This window comes from Seriola aureovittata, chromosome 11 (assembly GCF_021018895.1).
Source record: "Seriola aureovittata isolate HTS-2021-v1 ecotype China chromosome 11, ASM2101889v1, whole genome shotgun sequence".
Lineage (NCBI taxonomy): Eukaryota > Metazoa > Chordata > Actinopteri > Carangiformes > Carangidae > Seriola > Seriola aureovittata.
The window spans coordinates 5,248,843-5,271,160 of NC_079374.1; the positions used below are offsets into that span (position 1 = coordinate 5,248,843).

At 42.1% G+C, this 22,318-nt stretch overlaps 1 protein-coding gene across 5 annotated transcripts; it reads right to left on the minus strand.

Annotated features, from left to right (window-relative positions):
• Positions 1-3,572: 3,572 nt before the first annotated feature.
• ankrd50l (ankyrin repeat domain 50-like) lies at positions 3,573-20,659 on the minus strand. 5 transcript variants are annotated; one of them, XM_056389927.1, is made up of 7 exons: positions 20,460-20,659; positions 18,159-18,221; positions 16,016-16,647; positions 15,101-15,908; positions 9,413-9,630; positions 4,779-8,346; positions 3,573-4,395 (listed from the first exon to the last, which is right to left on the minus strand). In XM_056389927.1, exons 4-6 carry the CDS (start codon positions 15,547-15,549, stop codon positions 4,790-4,792), a joined length of 4,224 nt encoding a protein of 1,407 aa, XP_056245902.1. In that variant the 5' UTR covers positions 15,550-15,908; positions 16,016-16,647; positions 18,159-18,221; positions 20,460-20,659; the 3' UTR covers positions 3,573-4,395; positions 4,779-4,789. The 5 variants fall into 5 exon arrangements, with proteins under 5 accessions (XP_056245902.1, XP_056245900.1, XP_056245903.1 ...); XM_056389925.1 differs by having other exon boundaries at positions 15,101-15,913; XM_056389928.1 differs by lacking the exon at positions 16,016-16,647.
• Between the last annotated feature and the right edge of the window lie 1,659 nt (positions 20,660-22,318).

The following is a 22,318-nucleotide window of genomic DNA, read 5'->3' on the forward strand; positions in this document are numbered from 1 at the left end:
ACACATTTACACAGGGATTGTGAATGTGTTCACATAAATAATATTGAGACAAATGTACCTCCATACTGATAAAACATAGCCAGTGTAAAGCTTCTGCAGCATCTGGATAGTCTCATTGTGTAAGATAGTAAAATTAAAAACACATATGAAATTTTGAATATTAAGCAGCATGCTAACTTTACTTTTACAGCAATGTGTCAACCAACTCACCTGAGTGAATTTATGTAAGTGAACATTAGCTTCAGATTTAGCTTGTTATACAAAACATCATTGTTATATGCAACCTCTGATTTCTCTCAAGAGTCAAGTCAAAACTCAGTTAAACAAAAAAATGTAGAGTTTGGGTGGAAAACTTTGGGGGACATGCAGAGAATTGTTGTATGTTCCTGCTTTGTCCACTAGATGGAGGTGCTAGATACTAATGGTACCTTTGAAACCAACCCTGGAATTGCTTCCTGGACCTACAGTTGACCCCAGTCTTAATGTTTGTCTCTTCACTGTGATCACTGTGAACTGCATTTCCTTCTCTGCAGAGAATCTTCCTGTTTCCATCTCAGCAGGCCCACCTGTTTCCCATCAGCTCTTTCCTATCCTGTCTCTCCATTGTTCTCCAGTCAGCGAGCCGCCTTGTTTCCTAGGCAGCTGTTCAATCTGTCATTCAGTTTTCCTGTTCTACTGTAAACTAAGCTGTAAGCCCCTTTCTCCATTTCACCAGCCTTTTCTTCCCCCTTTTATTTGCCGAATTCTATTTACAGTAGACAGTCGCTTCCAGACAATCTGTCCAATCTTTTTCAATAAACAATTGTTTAATATATATTAATATTAAAATATATTATAATATATTAATCAATAAATAACCAATAATAATCAATAAAACGATATTATAATCATACATTTGAATCATTAAAAAACATTGCAATGTTGCAGCACTCCTTCAGAATAAGTTGAAAAATATTACCAACAAAGAGGAGCACCCTTAACGCTCTCACAAGCTGCCTAATATTCAAACCAAAGTAAATACACTTATCAAATTAACTTTAAACTGATCTGTAAGGGAAAAAGCCTTGCTTAAATTTAGAAATATAAGATTAACGCTTTAATATTGTGCTCATTGTATTCATTGATGTTGCGTTAATTCACACTTGCTATGGAGGAAGAATTATGAAAATGACTGGGCTCCTACGCATGACAAACCAACATAAATACTAGATTATGCACAGAGTAAAGTGCCTCTTTACAGTATAACAAGCTCATAGTCTGAGTTTCATAATGTCAAGCAAATAAAGAATATTACTGTATTTTAACTGTGTCGGGGTCACTGCGCACCTGGTTGTTACCTTCGGATTCTTGTCTTCAAAGCACAGCATTTGACCATTTTCACAAATATTACACATTTCCAAAACAAGTTTGCTTTTGTACTTAGTGTGCTTTAAGTTAAAGACAGCGTGTAGACTCATGTCTCTTTCAGGGAGATTATGGACAGGCAGAGCCGTTGAAAGCTACTGCCTTTCAACGGCTACAGTAACAGCTGTCAGCGCTACTTGGTAGCATGATTTGGCTGCGTATACAAACATACACTAACCGAGCACTTTATTAGGAACACCTATTCACCTGCTTATTAATGCAGCTGTGTGCAAGGCATAAAATCCTGCAGATCCAGGCTCAACAAAACTGGTTGAAGACTGGGAAAACGTAGTCTGGTGTGATGAATCTGGATTTTTGCTGAGGCATGCAGATGGTAGGGTCAGAATTTGGCATCAACAGCATGAATCCATGGACCCAACCTGCCTTGCGTTTACAGTCCAGGCTGCTGCTGGTGGTGTAATGGTGCAGGTTTTTCTCGGCTCACTTTGGTATCTTAATACCAATCAATCAATGTTTGCATGCCACAGCCTTTCATGGACATGACAATGAGTTCATTGTACTTCAGGGGCCAGTCACCAGATGTGAATCCAGTAGAACACCTTTGGGATGTGGGTAGAACAGGAGCTTTGCAGCATGAATGTGCAGCTGACAAATCTGCAGAAATTTTTGTGAAAATTTCCGACATCTTGCGGAATCCATGCCACAAATAATTGCGGTATAGTATTAGCATGGCATTCCTTATAAAGTGGTCAATGAGTAAACAGCATGTGTGCAGTGGTATCTCTTTGTTGTTGGTCACCCTGACGACAGTGCTGACTATGGATCTAAAATAAAGTACACTACACTCTTCTGAATGCAGAATGTCTTCACTAATGTGTATGATTTCAAAGCACATATTCCACATCCTGCCACATAGCTGACATTTTCCACTGCTGAGAACAGAGATTTTCAAAATGCTCTTCAAATACGTGGAGTGGGAAAAGTTTTTTTTTTTTTTTTTAAACATTGATGCATGGCTGTCAATCTTCACAGATATGGTCAAGAATTCAGTTTAACAAACAGCAACATTCAGCCTCCAAGCCTCTGTGAACACTCATTTGTGCATTTGTCTGACAACGGTAACAGAAATGTATGTCAGTGACAACACAGCATTGTGTGTTTGGCTATAGAGAGTCCAAGTCCCACACAACATCTGTCTTAGCTTTGTTCCACTACATTTAGCTTTCTCATAGAACAGTTGTTTTGCCAGTCCTCCCCAAAAAAAAACATTACATTTCTGTGGAGGTTTGTATTCATATTCTATGTGATAGAAACATTTTCTTGGCATTCAACAACAGCTAACATGAACCAATTGCTAAGACTCCAGGGGAACGGCAGCTGAATAGTAACAAAATAAATGTGAGTTAAAATGAAGAGGTATTCATTTTACTGCCCAGCAATTTAGTAGATGCACATTTAGCTTTGAATAAAAGGAGCCCAGAAACATTCTTCCAAAAAACAGATGAAAAACACCCCCTACGAGGAAATGCATTGAATTACTAGTGGTACAGAGTATAGCTAGAGGCTACAAATAGTGAAGGCTTGGCTCTCTGTATTGAAACACTACACAAGTCATCACAGTAAGTAGGTGGTGACAGAAGAGGTTTAACCTGCTTGGTCCAAGCTAACTTATCAAGTCATGTCATACATACATCTGATTGTATAAACTCGTGTACATCATTAACTGTGCTGTAGATTCAAGTAACGGAGTTATGTGTCTAACATCAGCGAGAACATAATGCTAAAGGTGCAAGGTCAGAACCATCAAATATGAAGAAAGAATGGCTCTACACATTTAGGTCCATTAAATATTGAAGCCAAAACATTCACATGTTTAACACATGTATCCATCATCACAGTGCACATGGGAATTACACTTCAGAAATGTAATTCCCAATGTCCAAATATCTAAAAAGTTTCACAGATACAACATAACACAAAAATGGAGAACAAATCACTATTGGATCTCTGTGCAGAGCCCTCCTTTCTTCCGTTTCAAAACAGCCCTTAAGCGCCTGGTTCTATAATCCCAGGTGGCCACCATCAGAGGGCTGCTAGACTTTCATCTCTGCATGATGCTTCCACATCAGAAGCCATCCCTGACATTTAGTCATAGTGCATAAGTGCATGAAATATAACCACACAAACAAGCAGACAGAGCAGAGGTGGACAATTTGCTATTTTAATTAATGAATGTAATTAAATATGAATCCAATGAAAAAAAATGATAAAAGAACTACACACTTCTTTAGGCCACATACAAGTTTCGATCCATCACCCCCACGTCCACCCTGGGTTTTTAATGGTCAGATTTTAATGTTCCTTCCTGCTTGTTCACAGACACACAGTGAACAAGCCAAACTGGTTCAGTAAACTTGGCTGTCCTTTGTAGTTTGTCTCATAAATCTCATACTGGGTCAGGCTTTGGTAGGCTTGCTTTTATGCAAACTGTTGGTTTGGTTGTCAGCAACAGACCTATGGGGGGTGTAGGCCAGTTTATAGTAAATATAAAAGGCTTCAATAGAGATCAAGGCCACAAGCTTAAAGCTCTTAAACAAGGTTGTTTACCAGCAAAAAATAATTTAAAACATAACCCAACCTAAACACTTTCACTCCATAATACTGAGTGTTATTCACTGTAGAGCTAAAAAAAAGTCTTGTTATCCTATGTGTGAATCCAGACTCAGTCCTATTGGCGCCAAATAAAGTCAATAAAAAAGTTTTTGTGGAACTGAATTCAATGGGAAAATAAGGTCCAGTTTGTTATTAAATGAGTGATTATAGTGTGATTTTGTCTGTGAGAGCCCGGCTCAACACACAAGACAGGCATCGGAGAGGTATGAAGCTTGGATGTCTTTCAGTTTGTTTTTCCTCTGGGTTTCTAAAAGCGGGTGGAGAACGACATCACTTCCTCTCTCATCTGAACCCAGAAAGTCTTTGTACACGGTGAAAAGCGCCTTCTCCTTGAACTGCAAAAATGTCCAACTCCACCTAAAACAAAGAAGTTGTCATTAAGAGACAGATTTCAGTCAACAGGATGAATGTATGTCACCAGAGACAACTATTTTGGTTGTTGTGATATCACAAAATAACATGTAAATACTCACACAGGGGCTGTGAGTAATGATTATTTTCATTATCAAATTGATCTGTCAATTATTTTTTTCCAAACAACTAAACTACTAAAACCATACATTTTAATTAAATATTATATAAAACAATGAAAAGCAGAAAATCGCCACATTTGAGATGCTGGACAATATTTGCTTCATAAACGACTCAACTCAACAGTATTTACTGTCAATGAACTAGTCATTTCAGAAAAGAAAAAAGTTTGGGTGTAGGTGTAGCAATAGCTAACTTAAGTCTCTTACTTGAGCAAGAGTCACAGGGGTGTCTCTCTCTTGTATAAGGCTGCACTGGTGGGACCCTCAAACTGCAGTTTGATGGCCTGTTTCAGATTAAGCTGCGGGTCTGTGGTCGACATTGCAACCATAACGTCCTCTTGCAAGGCACTACAGTGTGGGACTGGGGTAAAACTGTAGCAAGCAGGTGACAAAATGTTTTTCTGGGGTAGAGAATCCCAAGCTTCCCCTTGAAGTGGGCTCTGTAGTCTATATGGGTAGCCCAGAGGAGGGCTCTCTCTGTTTTTAACACCTACTGCAGGACTGTCTTGCCCTGGCATTATTCCGAGGGAAGCCATGACTGAGTGCCATTTACCACCAGCGTAAGTAGTCCTGTCTGCTTTTATTAAGTGTGAATTTTGTTGCTTCATTTTGTCGTGACATTCAAGTCCAGGTGACAAGCCTTTCTGACGCGGTTCGCAGTTGTGCACCATAGCAGTGACAGTGCAAACAGTGGGAGGGGGGCTGCCTTTGGGATGCCGCTGGAAGCTTCCCTGGGGGCTGCCCATGCCTGAGCTCCCCGGTGGAGGGAGCGTGGAGGGACGGCTACGACTGCGGGGCAGTGAGTGTTGTTGGATCTGCTGGATGAAGCTGAGACTGTCAGCTGGCACTGTCTGCACCGTGGCCAGTGAGTGGCAGGTAGATGAGGTCTGGGAGCTCTGCATGGAGTGGAATCGTTCTGCCGTGGAGCCAGGAGAAGATACCGAAGAGGAAGAGGTAGCAGCTGCTACGTCACCTCCGTTACTCTCTGAGATGTCTGAGGAGCGGATCTTGTTGAGTTTTGCGGGGGAGATAGCATTAGAGTTTGGCAACGGGCCTAGGTATGGCTTGGCTCCATAGCTCTCCAGGAGCCTGACGATGTTAAAGTGCCTGTGTTTTCCAGCCACTTTGACTGGACTGCGGCCATATTTATCCATATGATCAGGATTTGCGCCTCTTTCCAGAAGCATTGCCACAATGTTAGCATGTCCCTCTTGGGCAGCGATGCTCAGAGATGTTGCCCCCTGGTGGCAAGCAAGGTCTATGTTGATACCGCTGGCCTGTAGGAGACGATGTCCTACTTCAGCATGTCCTGTCCAAGCCACTGAATGCATTGGTGGTCTACCTTCTGTATCTTGTGCATTGGGGTTTGCTCCATGCTTTAAAAGTAGGTCTACCATCTCAATACAACCCTGCCAGGAAGCCACATGAAGTGCTGTACGGCCCTCAGAGTCTCGGGACTCTAGGGGCACCCCTCCTTTCTCTATTAGCAGAGTAGCCATCTCAAGTTGACCCTCCAACACCAGGAGGTAGAGCAGAGGTCTTCCTTCTGCATCCCGTACGTCAGTATCAGCCCCTCGCCTCATGAGCAGCTCTGTCACCTCAGCATGGCCCTCCAGGATGGTGGCACACAAGGCAGAATGTCCATCATAGGCCCTGTGGTCAATGGGAGAACGTCTGTCCAACAACAGCCTGACAGTGCTCCAGTGACCTTCCTGGGCAGCCAGTATAAGAGGGGTGCGTCCTTCAATGTCCATCTCTCCGACACGTGCCATGCTCCCTCTCTCTGTCAGAGCAGCACAAACAGCCCGATGGCCTTCACAAGCAGCAGCATGCAGTGGAGTCCAGCCAAGGTCATCCTTGTGGTTCTCGTCCAGTCCTCGGTCCAGCAGGGCACGGACAACCTCGGTGCTGCCTCTTGCTGCTGCCAGGCAGAGTGCCGTCCTGCCTTCACAATCAATGGCATCCACAGCTGCTCCCCAGAAGAGCAGACGAGATACCGTCTTCATGTGGCCCATTGCTGCAGCTGCCAGTAAGGGGGTAACGGCCGCTGCAGCAGGGACGTTGCCATCTGGGCCGGCGGTCTCATCCACATCAGCACCAGCTTCTAGCAGAAGTTCGACTACCTCGTCATGGCCTTCATATGCTGCAAGAAGCAGTGGTGTCATGCCATCGTGGTCTCTGTGTCCTGGATCAGCTCCGCGCTCCAGTAACAGACTTGCTACCTCACCATAACCTTTGACCCCTGCTGCTGTAGGGACACAGAGGGCAGTGACTGACAAAGCAGTGCGCCCATCTCCATCCGCCAAGTTAACCTCTGCATTGCGGTCTAGCAATATCTCCACAGCTTCATGGTGTCCCATGTAGGCAGCAGCAATAAGCGGCGTGCGGCCCTTGCTGTCAGCTTTGTCAACCTGAGCCCCATAGTCCAGTAGCGTCAGAACAATTTCCTCATGACCACCCCACGCAGCGGCTCTGAGAGCAGTCCGGCCCTCGCCGTCGCATCCATCCACATCTGCTCCTGCATCCAGGAGACGCCGAACAGCCTCGCTGTGTCCTCCCCAAGCAGCAGAGCGCAGTGATGTCCAGCCCTCACTGTCAACATGCTCCATCATCTGAGCTGCAGTTTCTGGCTCCCGGCTTTTGGCCCATTCCAGGAGCACAGACAGCACTTTGACATGACCCTGCCTGGAGGCCAAAGACAGTGGCGTTTGACCCTGATGATCACTGATCAGTGGATCCGATCCGTGTGTCAGGAGAAGTTGAACTACATTTGCAGAACCCTCATGGGCTGCACTGGCAAGCAAGGTCTGTCCGTCTGTAGAATGTAGCTGGTTTGCAGATACCCCGCTGTCTAGCAGCTTCTTTACAGACAACTCCCTTTCAAATGCCGGTCTTAAATTAGTTCCCTCTTCACCTATACAATGCACTCCAACACTTGGGTCTTCATCTGAAAAACAGGCTGCAGGGACAAGCCCAGTCCTCATTAAGAGCTGAAGAACTTCCTGACTGACCAGAACAGGAGGCTGACTTAAGGAGGTGGAGAGGGCGCGGCTGCAGCTGGGAGTTAGAGCAGGCACACCGGCCCACAGCATCCATAGAGCCAATAATGAAGGGTTATCTTTATGGTGACCGGAGCAAACTAAATGTGTGGCTAGCTGGCAAGTGCCCTCAATGTCCAAGTGGGGTCCTTGCAGAGTCAAAGCCATGGCGAGCATGCTGTGTCCACCTGTTCTGCTACACAGGTACTTCTGTGTGCAATACTTGACATCCGTCAGCCACTCAGCAAAGCTGGCATGAAAAAGTAGTTTGGTGCCCCCAGGGCCATCGATCAGGAGAGGAGAGAGGGTTCGGAGTTTGTTCTGAAAGTCCTGGAGGCTGAGCGAAGTGTCATGAGTCCAGGCTGCTGTGAATAGCTGCTGGGGGGTGAGGGGCCTCGGGGCAGCTAAGAGCACATTAAGCAGAGGCCTGATGTACATGAAGAGCCCCCGGGGGAACAGTCTCTGGCACAGCCACAGGTAGAGGCCATTGAGAGTCCCGGGGATGTCCCGGATCTCCCTCAGACCCACCAGCGCGGCTGCCACACCGTCCAGCACACGCTCGAGGAAGAGAAAGCAGCCGCCGCTCTTGATGTGCAGTAAATTCAGCATGTCAGCTGTGTCGGGGGTGAGCTGACGGCGAAGTGATGCTTCTTCATCCAGCCGGCAGAGGATGTATTGCTGCACGTCGTGGACTGGCGGCGGCTTCCGCAGATCATCCAGACAAAGCTTACGAAAACCTACAACACAGAAAGAGGTGGTGGAGTTATACCAGGGCAAGTTATGTTATTTTGGTTATTCTATCCCTGTGTATCCCACTGATAATCATCAGGCTGCCTCACCTGACCTGCCCATTCTCTATACTCTCTATACCTGTATTGACACCAGTGTTGTTTTGGGCACACCTATTTTTATACAGATAGATGTATGTATAAATAGAGCCAAACATTTGCTTCTTACAGCTTCTCTAATGTGGGGATTTAATGCCTTTCTGTGTCATGTATGATAGTCATTTAATGCCTCTGGGGTTTGCTGTGTTGATTGGAGAAAGACATTTTATAGACAAATAAAAAAAAAAAAAACATTCAGAAGATTAATCACTTCAACAAAATAATTGTTAGCTGCAGCCCAACTGTGCTGTATAAGTTGGTCATCAGGTTCTACTGCTACAAAACAACACTTCCCTCCTTCATTTGTAATTTGTTAGTAAAATGAAGCTGGAACAGCTAACCAGAGCACTCAAGCTAGTGCCAACTTTTAACAAGAGTTACAGTCAAAAGAACCCTTCTGCTATAGTTACATAAAAAATCTTGGCTGAGATTTTCCGTCTTATTAGGGCCACTTCAAATTCAGACTTTGAGTCTGCACACAAGATCAAAACTGTAGCCAAGACACAGCAGATTCTTTTATTTCTTATTCAGCACTTGCACAGCCACTTGAAGTATTGTTAATGCATAATGCTAAGGTCGCCAGTAATAATGATTTCATCATTAGATGCTTGATCCACAAAAAGGATCTTAGGTGTTGCTAAGTGCTTTCACGTGTTCTACTGTGTGCTATCATTGTAATGTTGCATATTATCACAGGATTTAAAAATATACACATTATTAAGACTTTAAGACAAACATTTTGGTAAAAATGTCAGTAAGTATTCGTCAAACTTGACTTGCTGAAAAACTAAAACTGTGACTTATAAAATACTTTCCCTCCCTGACCCTCATGACTGCTGTGATTTATTTTTAATGTCTAGACTCATAAAGGTTCAAATTCATAAAATCTCTTTGACAAGTTCCTTTTTCATCGTACCTGAGAACATCTTGCACACAGCCTTGTTGTTACGGCGGACGGAGCAGACGAGCAGCAGCCAGCCAGGCAGCAGGTGTTGGTTGGCGGCCAGGAGCTCTGCGATGGAGTCGCTCTTCCTACTTCCTGCACCCACCCCATGCCCTACATCCAGGGAGTCCACCACCACAAACAGAGTCTGGGCAGGAGGAGGAAGGTCTAACAGGGGTCCCAACACTGCTCTAAGAGAGAAAGAGAGACAGACACACAAAGGAAGAGACAGCAGTGTAAAAACTGCAGGAGTCGTGGGCGGATGTGGGAGTTGAAAGCAACAGTAACAGCATGAGCATTTTCTTTCATATAAACTGCAGTGTAATAACATCACAGATAAACACACTAGGTCAAACCTTTTGCATATTAAGTCAGTGACATTAAATGAAATCACTTGCATCAATATGCAGGCAGCTATTTTGCCATGACTTGAGGCAATTCCAGTTCCAGCGCGGAAATGTTTTATTGAGGTTTTTTTTTATTATTATTATTTTGTTTTTCATTTCACACATTTTAGAAACAATCTCACCTCAGCTCTCAGGCTTTTAGATTCACAGTCAGTTTCAAAACAGTAAACAAAAACAACGTGATGTCTTTTCTCAAAAGGATTTTCATCAAGATCGAGATGAATCAAATTCCCTATTCTCTAGTTGTTGGAACATTAAAATCAAACATTAAACTGAGCAAAATCCTCCTTTCTGATCCTTAGAAATATAAACTCTTATTTACCCACAGCACTTTACTAATAAGACAGCATTTACCTTAAACCTTTAACTTTGAGAAAACGCTGCATCCTCTACTGTCATTAAACACTGCAACACATTGTAAAACCGTAAAACAATTGGGCAAAAACCTAAATCACAGTGTAAGTGTCCTTTAAAGAGCACAGTCAGCACCCACACCCTGCTGTGATCTGAAGGTGACTCAGGTTAGTGGAACCTGAAATTTCCTGCTCCACCCTGGGCACGCTTGCACACACACGCGGGCTAATAGGTGTACACAGGTTATAAACACTCACACTCATAAAATACCCATGCACACTTGTATGTACTGTATCTCTGCTGCTGCGGTCCTTCCACAGACTGAATTAATTTCCTGACCGTCAAACCTCCTCACATGCCTGAGCTTTAAGTTTTCATGCAATGTATTGTTTTATTATCGTTGCCGTCACTGTTGCTTTCAGCAACAGTTTAAACATTTAAATAGTGTATAATACAGACAGAGACAGCAAAGGTTTTTTGGGGGCTCTGATGTCTTATTCCAAAATCCAGACTTAAGACCTGAGGCAAGTTTATGTGAGGAGAATGAAGTCGTGCAGTCACCATGAGGCACAGAGCTGCTGGAGAATGAAAACTTAATAATGAAAGTGAAAGTTGTATGAGGGAAGCCAGGGCATTTAAGAACAAAGTTCATGCTCCAGATGGCTACTGTGCCTGCAGTAAAAATAAGCCAAGTCAAAGAGAAAAAAAACAACAACTTTGTTTTCTAACTATAATGTTATGGTAGCTGCATAGTAATCCTAGTGATTATCGAAACCTATGTTCTGCCTGTCCTAACAAAGACGGACACTTAATCCCCTCAAAAGAAATCACATTTAATTAAAGAAAGTCAGCAACAAGTTTAATAGATATATTTATAGGTCCGGTTTAATTTTATGTTCTTCTTTGCAAAGATTTGTACAGAACTACAAATGCCGACAGGGGTCTTATTTTAAAGGTGACAAACAGTGATTAACCTGTGACAGCAGTCTGTTATAAATGGGTCACACAGAGGCTTAACTCAAGTCAACAGGGTGTGTTTGTGTGTGTGTGTGCTGTTATTAGTGTTAATGTCTATGTTTAAGAACGACCAGCAGGTCCAGTCACCTTTAGGTTTTCTTTAAGCCAGGTTTAAAGAGAAGAAATATGCATCTTTTCAGCTTCAAAATAACCCAGCCACAGCAAATCGAGCAGTGTCTCCAACGCTGTGAAAGCAAAACATGCTGCCACCAGGAAGGAAACAGGAAACTGTTTATAAAACACTGGGAAGAGGTCATCCAAGCTGCAAACAGAGGCGTTACGCCAGAAATGCATGAAAATTTCACATTACTCTGGCTGATAAAGAAGCTTGGCCAATCAACCAAACAGAGGCATGTGAGGCTGAATAAGCAGCAGAGTCATTAACTGAAAGTGTTGAGGTCACCAGGAAAATATCGGCCTCAGGATTAACATATGCAAAGAGAGCGGAAATTAGTCATTCTCAGTGATGAGACTTTGGTAAATGATGCATCAAACCATGTTCTGAAACGCATAAATTAACCGGTTGCACCTCTATTAAACTGTCACTTTATTAATACATTTGCCCTCAAATAATGGACATTTTACCTAGTGTCACTTATTAGGAGATGCTGCATCAGTTAGTTCAGGGTTTACCACAGGAAGCTATTCAGCAGAGGTGATAAGCCAACCACCCACATCCTAACATATCTCAACTCATGATACTTCCGTTAGTAGATAACCTAAATATTACTGAGACTCTGTAATGTGGCTTTTGCTTTGTGAAATAACACATCTGATCTTTTTCCCTGAAGCTTAATGTTATATATCATGAAGGAATCTTAATTTTTATTATGTTATGATGATTTTTTTCCCCCTACCTCATGTATAAGACAAACATAGATAAGGAAAAGTAATGATCACACCTATAAAATGTCTTTAGTCATAGTTTCACATTGTCTTTATCTTTTATTTACACACCAAGCCTTAATGTGTGTGATTCATCTCTTGTAGCCCTGACTTTTATCCAGCATTGAGCGTATCCTGCAATTAAAAGCAAAATGAAACCGTGCCCTGGGTGACAGCTGCGTCTGGGTTACAAAAAGCTTATCAAACATCCGTGTGATTTAGTCATCTGATTAAAGCCAGAGCAAAGGAGGGAGGATAACAAACCTTTAAACCCTGCTCGTCGTTTTCAGGTTCTTTCAGCTCACACTTTGACCTTTGACCCTCAGCTTTAACTGGACTTGGTAATAACTTGGAGGCTGCCTCTCTGCAGTCATATTACTTAGATCACTTCAGTGGCTTTTCTGAGGCCTCAGGTGATGTTCTCTGATGACCCTAGAGTAAGATCCAGATCTGGAGACGGTGAGTGTGGTTACTTTGGTCCCGTTCTCTCACTCAAAAGCAAACTGAAAACTATTTTCCAAGAAAGAAAAGGGGTCAACTGCAGGATAATATACGCGGCGACATTAGCATAAATTCAAACGCTAACTACCATTTCATCCATCTGCTATCTGTGAACTGTCAAACAAACCATCTGTATAAAGAGTGTAATTATAAATACACTGCATAGTATGTGCGTATATAAATAGAGCAGATTGTTTGGTATGCATGGTATCATCTGTGCATGCATGTCAGCATGTGAGTGCAAGGATTTTTCCTCATGTGTCGCAAACTTAGAAGCAGCATGTTGTACTGTGTTCTCCTCCCCATGTTTTAGCAGTTCCTCATTTAAAAAGTGAGTAAAGTTTGGCAACCACACAACAACTATCCCCCTTAAATTTTTAGTTTTATGCAGGTGTGTCGCGTCACAGTCCGCTAGCTGTATGCTAGGTGTGACCTCAGCTAATTTCAGCTAACGTCCCACCTCTTTGCCCATTTTTGGATTAGTCAGGCAGAGTCAGGTGCTGCCAAGACGGTGACAGCGGAGCAGCCCACTCTGACCTTCAGAAACCTATGGGTGACATCATGAAGGCGACGTTCATCTTTATTTACAGTCTGTGGTTTGTGATACGGCAGTGTGAGCATGAAATGGAGCAGAATTTAACAGCAACAATGAGATTTTTTTTTTTCTAAAGGTGTGAAAGTGGCCGAAAAGTATTGAACAATAACACATTTAAATCAGTAAATCAGACACATAGACCTTTTTTTTTTTTAGCTTTCAATCTAATTGCAGGAGGTTCCAGGCAGCGGGAGCAGCAGCACATCAAAGCTCAGTAAAGAGTGACTGACTTGCTGACTACACTGAGCTACCAGCTGGTTCCACACATACATCCCATGCATGCACTTTCACTGCCAATTCAAGCCCATGTTTCATCAGTTTGTCGACGGCCGTTCTCACATGGTCTCACATGCCAGCATTTCGCCCGCAGCCACTTTCTCTCACATGAGCTCCAAACACAAACAGCCGCTGGCCGCGAGCCAGTCTGAGGGGAATGTGGAATCCAGCTCGGTACTTCACACCAGAGGAGAGCAAACACAGGGGGAGTGTAAAAGGGCTCAGACTCATCGCAGAGTAAACACACCAGGAGGGAGTGAAAAAAGTCCTAGAGAGGAGAGTGACCTCGCTGACTGGTGCTGAGATGGTCACCAGGGTACTGGAGGCATTTTTTTTTTTTACCTCTTTGTTCTTTTTTTCTCCCTCTCTGAAAGGATGTTGTGTCGTAAATAACACAGTAGCATTCATTCACACTGGAGGCCCATTGTGTGTGCTGTGAATGGGTCGCATTATGAGAAGAGAAATAAATATACGACGAGGAAGAATGGTTACTGTCGTCTTTTTCCTGCGACTGTGCTGACTTCTCTTTGCCACATGATTTTACATTTACAAGCTCTGAGCTACTTTTTACTTTTACACCCGCAGAGAATCACCTCTATTTAGGAAATATAATGGGAGCAGCTTTAAAACTTTCATGGATCTTTTTCCCACAACTGTGTTTGTCACTCTTTCTATTCAGAGTGGGGAAGTTTTTTTATTCTGTAAACGGATGTTTTATTGCAGTGTTGCAGCCAGGGCCGATAATTCACTATCATTACTTATCAACTTAAGGTGGAACTGTATCATTGTTGTCACTGTTTTACATCTTGATGTTGTCCGCATTAGCAGTGCCATGTAAACTATAAATAATACAAAACAAAACCAATTATTGCATGTTTTACACTAAGACTTTTACACTTGTTACACTTTTAGACAACTGGTCTTAAAAACCAATCAATATGAGATAGTGATGGGCAGTTTTCACTCTTTTCTGGTGTCTCATAGATTTAACATGTCTAAATCTAAATCTGTCATGGAAATGATCATCAGTTGCAGCTGTAGTTACAACTGTAGTCAACTGAGCAATTAATAGATTTCACATTGAGATCATCAATGTGTCTGTGATGTCAAATCAAACTTGGATCAGATCAGATACCTATTTTAATAATTATACGACAGATGTTTTTTGGTGACAACAACCGCATGCTGAAACTGACCTTTTACACAACAAACATGTGTTGCAGGTTTTCACCAAGTTGTTTTCACTGATGTTTGAGTCTGATAAACCACTTTTTTTTTGCCTGCTGACACATGTAATTTTGTTCAACTGCTCCTACTTTCATCAACAATTTCCTCCTTTACAGTGATACCACACATAAATTTTGCTGGGCTGAGCTGGGAATGAGCCACGCTCTCCAACATGCACACACACGCAGAGCGTCTGGATGGGCTCCATGCTTGTTACCTTTCGGCAACTTTCCGCCCCCTCTCATTTGACAACCTTGAAATTTCCCTTCAATCTGGGCTCAATAAAAAGTTCCCCCCTCTTCAGATCAAGCGTGCGACTGTCACATCAAAAAAATTGTGCCATGACATCCTAACTCTGAGAATTTTCGGAGGAAAATTTTGAAATAATGTGATACAAACCTCCTGAAGGTGTCATCAGGGTCTCTCTGACAGGTGAGAGGCTCCAGAGCAGGGGATACAGTCGGGCTTTTGAGGATCTCTTTGTACCCAGGAGAGAGGAGAGGGGAGGCCCTCAGCTGCTCCACCAGGCCCAGGACAAACCTCCACGGCACCGTACTCCTCTGGTCCTCCCTGTGGCAGAAGTGGGAGGCCAGGCAGCGGGATGCGAGCCCAACTGCCACCCCTGCCTTCGAGGTGGGCCACACCATCTCAGTGCACAGGGCAGTCTTCCCAGCACCAGGACCCCCCATCACCAGCAGCCCTGGCGGTTGTCCTGGCACAGAACGGGCGTCCAGGCAGTGCCGCAGCTTGCTCAGGGCCCATTCCCGGCAGTAGAAACGCCGGCCCTGGAGCAAGCTGGAACTGCTGCCAAATCCACTGCTACTCATTTGCTCCTGGTGGTCTGACATCCAGGGGACAACTCACTGCTCTGAACTCCACGTCCCATGCTCCTTTAAGGTAACTTTGAGATTGAGCTGCAGCTGGCGGCAGCTCCCGTTGGTGACAGCTCTGGGCAATGCCTGGGTATTTTTTCACACCGGCAGTTCCTGCAAGTGTTGCATCAGGTGATTATTATCAGTTGCTGTCCTTCCCCTGCAGGTCTTGAGGTGTAATGCTGAGAGGAAGAAGAGTCAGAGGAAGGTCAAGTCAGCTAATGGTTCGCCTCATCGTTTCCTCCATCGATCTTGATCTTTTTGTTGCTGGGTTTGAAACCCAAAAGCCATGGTTACCACCGCTCATCATCATGCCTCTCATGGAGATCGTGGAGCTGTTCTGTCAAAAAAAAAAAAAAAAAAAAAAAAAGAGGGAGAAGGAATGAATAAAGAGAGGAAATGACAGCCTGCTTTTCATAAATATAATGACACTGTATCTCACCCCTCCCCTGCCCGAGTCATCCTCCGTCTTCCAATTACAGCTACAGTCTTCCCTCCTCTCAGTTTCTGTCCACTCTTACGATTTTAAGCATCGGTACCCAACTGCAGCTTTACCATGAAATTCTCTTCTCCTTTCTCACGCCCTGAGCTCTTTCCAACCCTCTGTTAATACCTCACACCCCCCTCTACCATACTGTCTCTCTGTCTCTCATGCTCTCCGGTTTTTCTTGTTTTTTTTTTTTGTTTTTTTTTTTTGTCTCCTCCCTCTCCTGGTGTTTCTCGGCATGTAAAGACATGCCCAGGAGAGCAGAGCAGAGAGAGAGAGAGAGAGAGACAGAGAGAGACAGAGAGAGAGTGGAGAGAGGGAGGACTCATGTGGCTGTGAGCGATTCCACAGTTGACAGGTGGGAGGGGTTACCTGGGGTCAAGGTTCAGTCACAGGGCAATGCTCACCTCCAGCTTTAGTTTCAGGTGATCTATCCACATATGGCTTGGTGCACACTGGAGGGGGGGTGGGGGGGGGGGTCACAACGCAACATTCGGTCAGCTTGCTCTCATTGGCAGTTGCCGGTTTCTGCTCAATATTCATGATCCATCGCTGTTCTTTCACAACGCGATTCGATTTGGGGAAGACTGCGAACCATTTGCAAACAGTCAGTAAATCCCTCACACTACAGGATCATTCGGGAAGATAAGTGATTCAGACCAGCCTGGAATTCGAGAACGCCCCTTTGATTGTCCGGAGGTGGTGAATCTGACCCAAAATCTGCCCAGTTACCCTCCAGTGTGGGGCCGGTATAAAGATACTTTAAGCTGTTGAATTAAACTTTAATTCATTCTCACTTAATTAGTCAATTAACTGATCAACAAAGAAGTACTTGAAACAGACTGATCACTAAGTTAATCATTTATCAAGCAAACATGTCAAACATTCTGTGGTTCCAGCAAATTTATGTTGGAGAAAAGAAATTTTAAAATGTCATCTTGGACTGTGGGAAGTTGTAATGAGATTTTTTTTCTATTTTACAGTATATTATAGACTAAGTCATCAAAAAGAGTATTTTACATTTTTAATTTAATCATTAGTTGCAGTCTTTGTTAAAACTTACTAAGTCTATTTGCACACTTTTTTTTTTTTACATACAGCATCCTTTTAAAATGCTTCTCACAATTCTCTCTTACTATTACAAAGTGATGTCACTGCTAAGGTTTTTCCACCAGATGAAAAGGTCACTGAGCCACATTTATCCCACTGTGGCACTGGGCAACTAATGTGAATAAAACTGTGACTTCAGAAAGCTGCTGTCGATATGAAATCTAAAAAAACGTGTTAGCTAAAATTCCTTACAAAGACATCCAGTAATTATGTAGTTTGTTGGTTTGACAAGCCGTCAACCCGCTGTCCACATTTTTCCTCCACACTAACATCAGCTGAGCAATATCCACCATGTGCTGCATTTTAAGGCAATGCACAATACATCCACAGGATACCATTATTTTTATATATATATATATATATATATATATATATATATATATAAGTACTTTTTGTCTCTATTCCAGTGTGCAGGCAACAACACGACATATCTATAAGTACTGTGGCACAGCACAGACTGTACTGTACATGAATCACATGGGTATAAATTGAGGGGATGTGATAAAAGCCTGACACTTCTATAATATATATATATATATATATATATATATATATATATATATATATATATATATATATATATATATATATATATATATATACACACACACATACATATATGTATATATGTATATTGGACAACTGAAAAAAGCCTTAAACGAATCCAAATGATGACTGTCAGAAGTCTCTGAGGCTGTTAACATGATGATGAGGGGGCACACTGCTCCGCACTTATTTGAAGTCAATGACTAATCAAACATCAGCTGCACCAAGATGAATTTGTCACAGATTATAACTGAGATTGTGATTTAACACTTTGAACTGAGCAGGAAAAAAAAACCCCACTGCTGTGCTAATCATCTACAATATGAGAGCTTGGTGACTCGGAAAGTCAAAAAGAGCAGCCAGCTGATTTTCTGATAAGCTTATATTTCACATGTGCAACATTTTACCTCTATGGTTTAGCCAGTCTCAGAGCAAGACTTACCTTCTTAAAGGAGGATGACACATGTTGTACGCTTGCACTGCTGTCAGCTGACAAGTGCCAAAACTGAAAATGAACAGAAAATGAAGAGATGTGTGTTTTGGCAAGTCACTGATGACAGTAATGAGGAGAAGTGGCACCAAGCACTGAAGTTGTCTACATTCTTGTCATTACTTGTGGTATTTACAAAGCCCTCTGAGCCTGGCATGTAGCCTGTAAAGTCAATGATGCAGCAACCAAAGCCAGTCGCAGCGTCTTTATAGAGCTTCACTGACATGCCGTCTATGCAAAAGTGAAATCAACTAAATTTAATTTATATAGTTAGGCACAGTGACTTCTTGAAGTCATGTTCACTAAAGAAACCAGGTCATTGGAGAGACTTGTTTAAGCAGGAAATCAGACAAAACATACACACTTTCTATATAATTCTCACCAAGGCAATCTAATGTGGAAATATCATTCATATTACAGGAGTCATTCTAACTGTGGTAGTGCTCCTGGCTCTTACAGCACAAATGTGTCTGAACTTAAACAGACAAACGCTCCGCGGTGGCAAACGACTTATTCAGACTTCTAGAGGCTACGTTGTGTCGGTTTCCATTTAAGTGCAATTTTAGATTCAATTAAACTTGGAATACACTGATGTGTCACAACATGATCTACGCTTTCATTCTACTGCGCTGTTGTTTCAGCCACACTTTCAGGCATACACAGTAAAAAGTCTATAAGAAACCTGGTAACGCATAAACAGGGCCAAGAAATACACTTTCTCTTGCAGACACAAGGTTGATATAATTCCCTACCCCGATTGTAGAAGCCACGTTTGTCGTTCGCATGACGTTGAAGAAATCAGCTTACTGACTGTAACCTGACTGTAAATGCACTAAATAAATTAAGTTGCTAGGCAACCAGCTGAGACACTGCATAGAAGTACTGGGTGGATTGATTGTTCTTCATAGCCACACAACCAAACTCCCCCTAAAACCACAAATTGTCTTTTTTAAAAAAAAAAATAAAAAACCATTTGTTAGTGCACAGCATATCAGCTTATTCGCTTTTTTGGCAAGAATTAAATGAGAAGAATGATACCACCCTCATGTCAGCTCTTAGCTTAGCTTAGCTTAGCTTAGCATAAAGACTGAAAACAGGAAGAAAAAGTTAGCCTGGCCATCGCCAAGGTAACAAACTCCACCACACAGCACCTCTAAAGCTCACTAGCATGTAATATCTTGGTTGTTTAATCCATACAAAAACATTAAGTGTATAAGCGACACTTCACTGTTGTAGATGATTACCTTCCTGGAGTCTGGAGTCAGTCTGGTTGTCTGTCCACAGGTTCCCCTCTTCTCAGTATTTATGCTAAGCTATGCTATGCTAATCAGCTGATTAACACAAAAAAATATATCTGGGGCAGAAAAAAACATTAGAATAAAGTGTTCATAGAAAATGAACAAAAATATTCAGCATCTAAATTCATCAGGTACAGGCCTTTTTAAAGACTGAATAATCTTAATAGCAACAACCACTTGTACAAAGTAACGTCTACGCAACAGCTCTACATCTCCCTGATAAACACACCATATTGTATCTGGAAGAAAAGAAATGTAAAAATGACATCTCCTTGTTTTAATGGAGACTTGCTGAAAGTTCACACTGGAACTATTTCTTGGCATAAAACCGACTGATGAACCAACCAGTGAAGACAATACACAGCATGAAAGGTTATTTGTCAAGATTAAATAGTTAGAGTACAAAACTCCATTTGTGGAAAGAGAACAAACATGTTTCCAAAAAAATCTGAAATATAGGAGTGTGTTCATAAATGAAGATGTTTATATTGCATGTTTAGGTTTTAAACGGATTTTTAAATCATGACAAAGTGAATTGGTTCTGTTTAAAAGAAAAACAAAAGATTTTTCTCAAACCACCAACTGTTTCCTTCCTCATCCTTTGTCCTTTATCTATACCTGAACACACACAGCCAATCAGCTGCTTCACTACGGTCTCATTTGTGTCGCTGTAGGGAATCTACAGGTGATCATCTCTCCACCTGTCTGCTTCCTTAATATCAATGCGATGATATGACTCTTATGAAATCGTAATCCACGCGCTAACGTGCGCTTTAACTGACTGAAGTCATTAATCAGGCGCGGCGGTCGACGCCATTGTAAACAAAAACACGAAGCGCTGCCCAAACACTTTGTCAGTTTGTTTCCGAGAAAAGCCCCGTCAGTCAGAAATAGCATTTTATTCCCCCCTAGAGACACCGCGACGGAGCGTCTCCTCCAATAAACACGATCTTACCTGACAGGAACACACTCCTTCTCCGTCTCCCTCCTCGACTCCTCGCCGACACAAACCACACCACTTCACCGGAATTAATCACGTGTATCCTCTCCCACAATCCTCTATACCATCACATCAAATGTCAACTTATTGTTATTTCTGGGGTAGTTGTTCTGCCGCCTACATCTCAAACACTATTATTTCCTCTCATTGCGTGTCTCAGTCTGCTCTCTTTGCTTCCTTGGGGGGGGGGGATTGAAGGATGTGAGTCCCGCAAGGACATCGTCTCTGCCGGGCTGGTTTCACACCGATTTGTTAGTCTGGACAACAGGTTTAGACATGGTCCTGGTTTCACTGCAGCACTATGTCTGTGGAAGCCCATCTATACCAAATACAGACCAACATAGATTAAAGGAAGGACAAAAATACAAACTCATAATGAATCAAAACTATACAAGGACATTATATTATACAGAATTTTATCAAATGTACCATTAAATTCAATTTGCTTCTGTAGGTCTGTTTACATTTGTAAATACAACAGTGAAGTCTGCTTATATTAAACTGCTGACACCTGCAAATGTTGCGTAGTTTGTGATTTGCAAAGTGTGGAGTGAGCAAGTATTTTTACACCAGTAACACCTTATAAAATGTACAGGTATTCAGTCTTTACTGACTTCCCCCATTAAGATGTCCTGATGTCAGTTTACTGCTACAAGGACATGATGTGTTTGGTCCAAACCCCATAAATTCTGCTTTAAGCTGTAATGGCCCTAAAATGTCCCACGGTCACAACTGAACTCACAGTGAGATGAGAAATGACCTTTTCACCCTGTTCTCCAATTCTTTACATTCTAACATACAGACCAATAAATACCAAAAGAAAAATCCTCTCTTAAATAATGACTTTTATATTTCTCACTAAAGGTTTCATCATTAACTTAATCATATTTTTGCATGATGAAATTCTTAATGCATTGGGTGCAGCTCAACTTTGTGCAAAGACATAATAATAAAGAAACGATAAAGCAATATCCAAAAAAAAAAAACACTATTTTTATACCCACTCAAGCAGTCTTGTTAATTATATTCTTATATACTATTAAAATAAGGAATCAAAAAACAAATTATAACATTCGATAAGCTTCCATCTTTCCTCAACTGGATTATCTAAACTAATAACAGTAAAACCCAACCATCTTTTTAATTTTCTTGCCTTCTCCTTGCTGCTGTTTCACTTCAGATATTATGTGACAGACTCTAAAATAAACACTACATATGCAGAATATTCTTGTATCAATGATAATTGATCTGCCATTCATCGGTCAATCACAGAATCTTCCCGTCCACTATATTTGCAGGGGTGACCTCTACTGGATGTTTGTGGTAATAACAGACTTTGTCAAAACTATTCATACAATTACATTTTAAAGGCTTTAGAGCAATACATTGGCCAGTTTTAATCAATAAAACAACAAACACTTATTGATTATTACTTGTTATTATAATGATGCTAAGATAATTAATATCAATGATGTTGACGAAAAATGGATATTTGTTCATTGTTTGAAACAGCAGTTGGGTAAAGAGACTCACCACAGGGAAAATTAGTAGCTGTTCTGGAGCTTTCAATCACATCACATGATCTTCTTCAGCAGATCACTCAGTTTTTAAGCCAAAAATAGACAAGAAGTCGAGAAACTGCTCAGAAATAATTGAAAACTTAAATTTATGTAATTTACTTAACACTAACAACTCAAACTCTATCCAACCCATGGATCGCATGGTGAGATTGTTCTCTGTTCTCTGCCTGAAAATCATTCATACAGTCAACAGAGAAACACAAAAGATAAAACTGTTAGTCAGAAACTCAAAGC

What these genes read in the sequence shown, in the direction of transcription:
- ankrd50l (XM_056389928.1), bottom strand. Translation starts at nt 15,549, where the DNA reads ATGTCAGACCACCAGGAGCAAATGAGTAGCAGTGGATTTGGCAGCAGT. An exon ending in CCTGATGACACCTTCAGGAG is followed by an intron (nt 9,631 to 15,100) that starts GTTTGTATCACA and finishes TTTCTCTCTTAG; the next exon opens with AGCAGTGTTGGGACCCCTGT. An exon ending in TGTGTGCAAGATGTTCTCAG is followed by an intron (nt 8,347 to 9,412) that starts GTACGATGAAAA and finishes TCTGTGTTGTAG; the next exon opens with GTTTTCGTAAGCTTTGTCTG.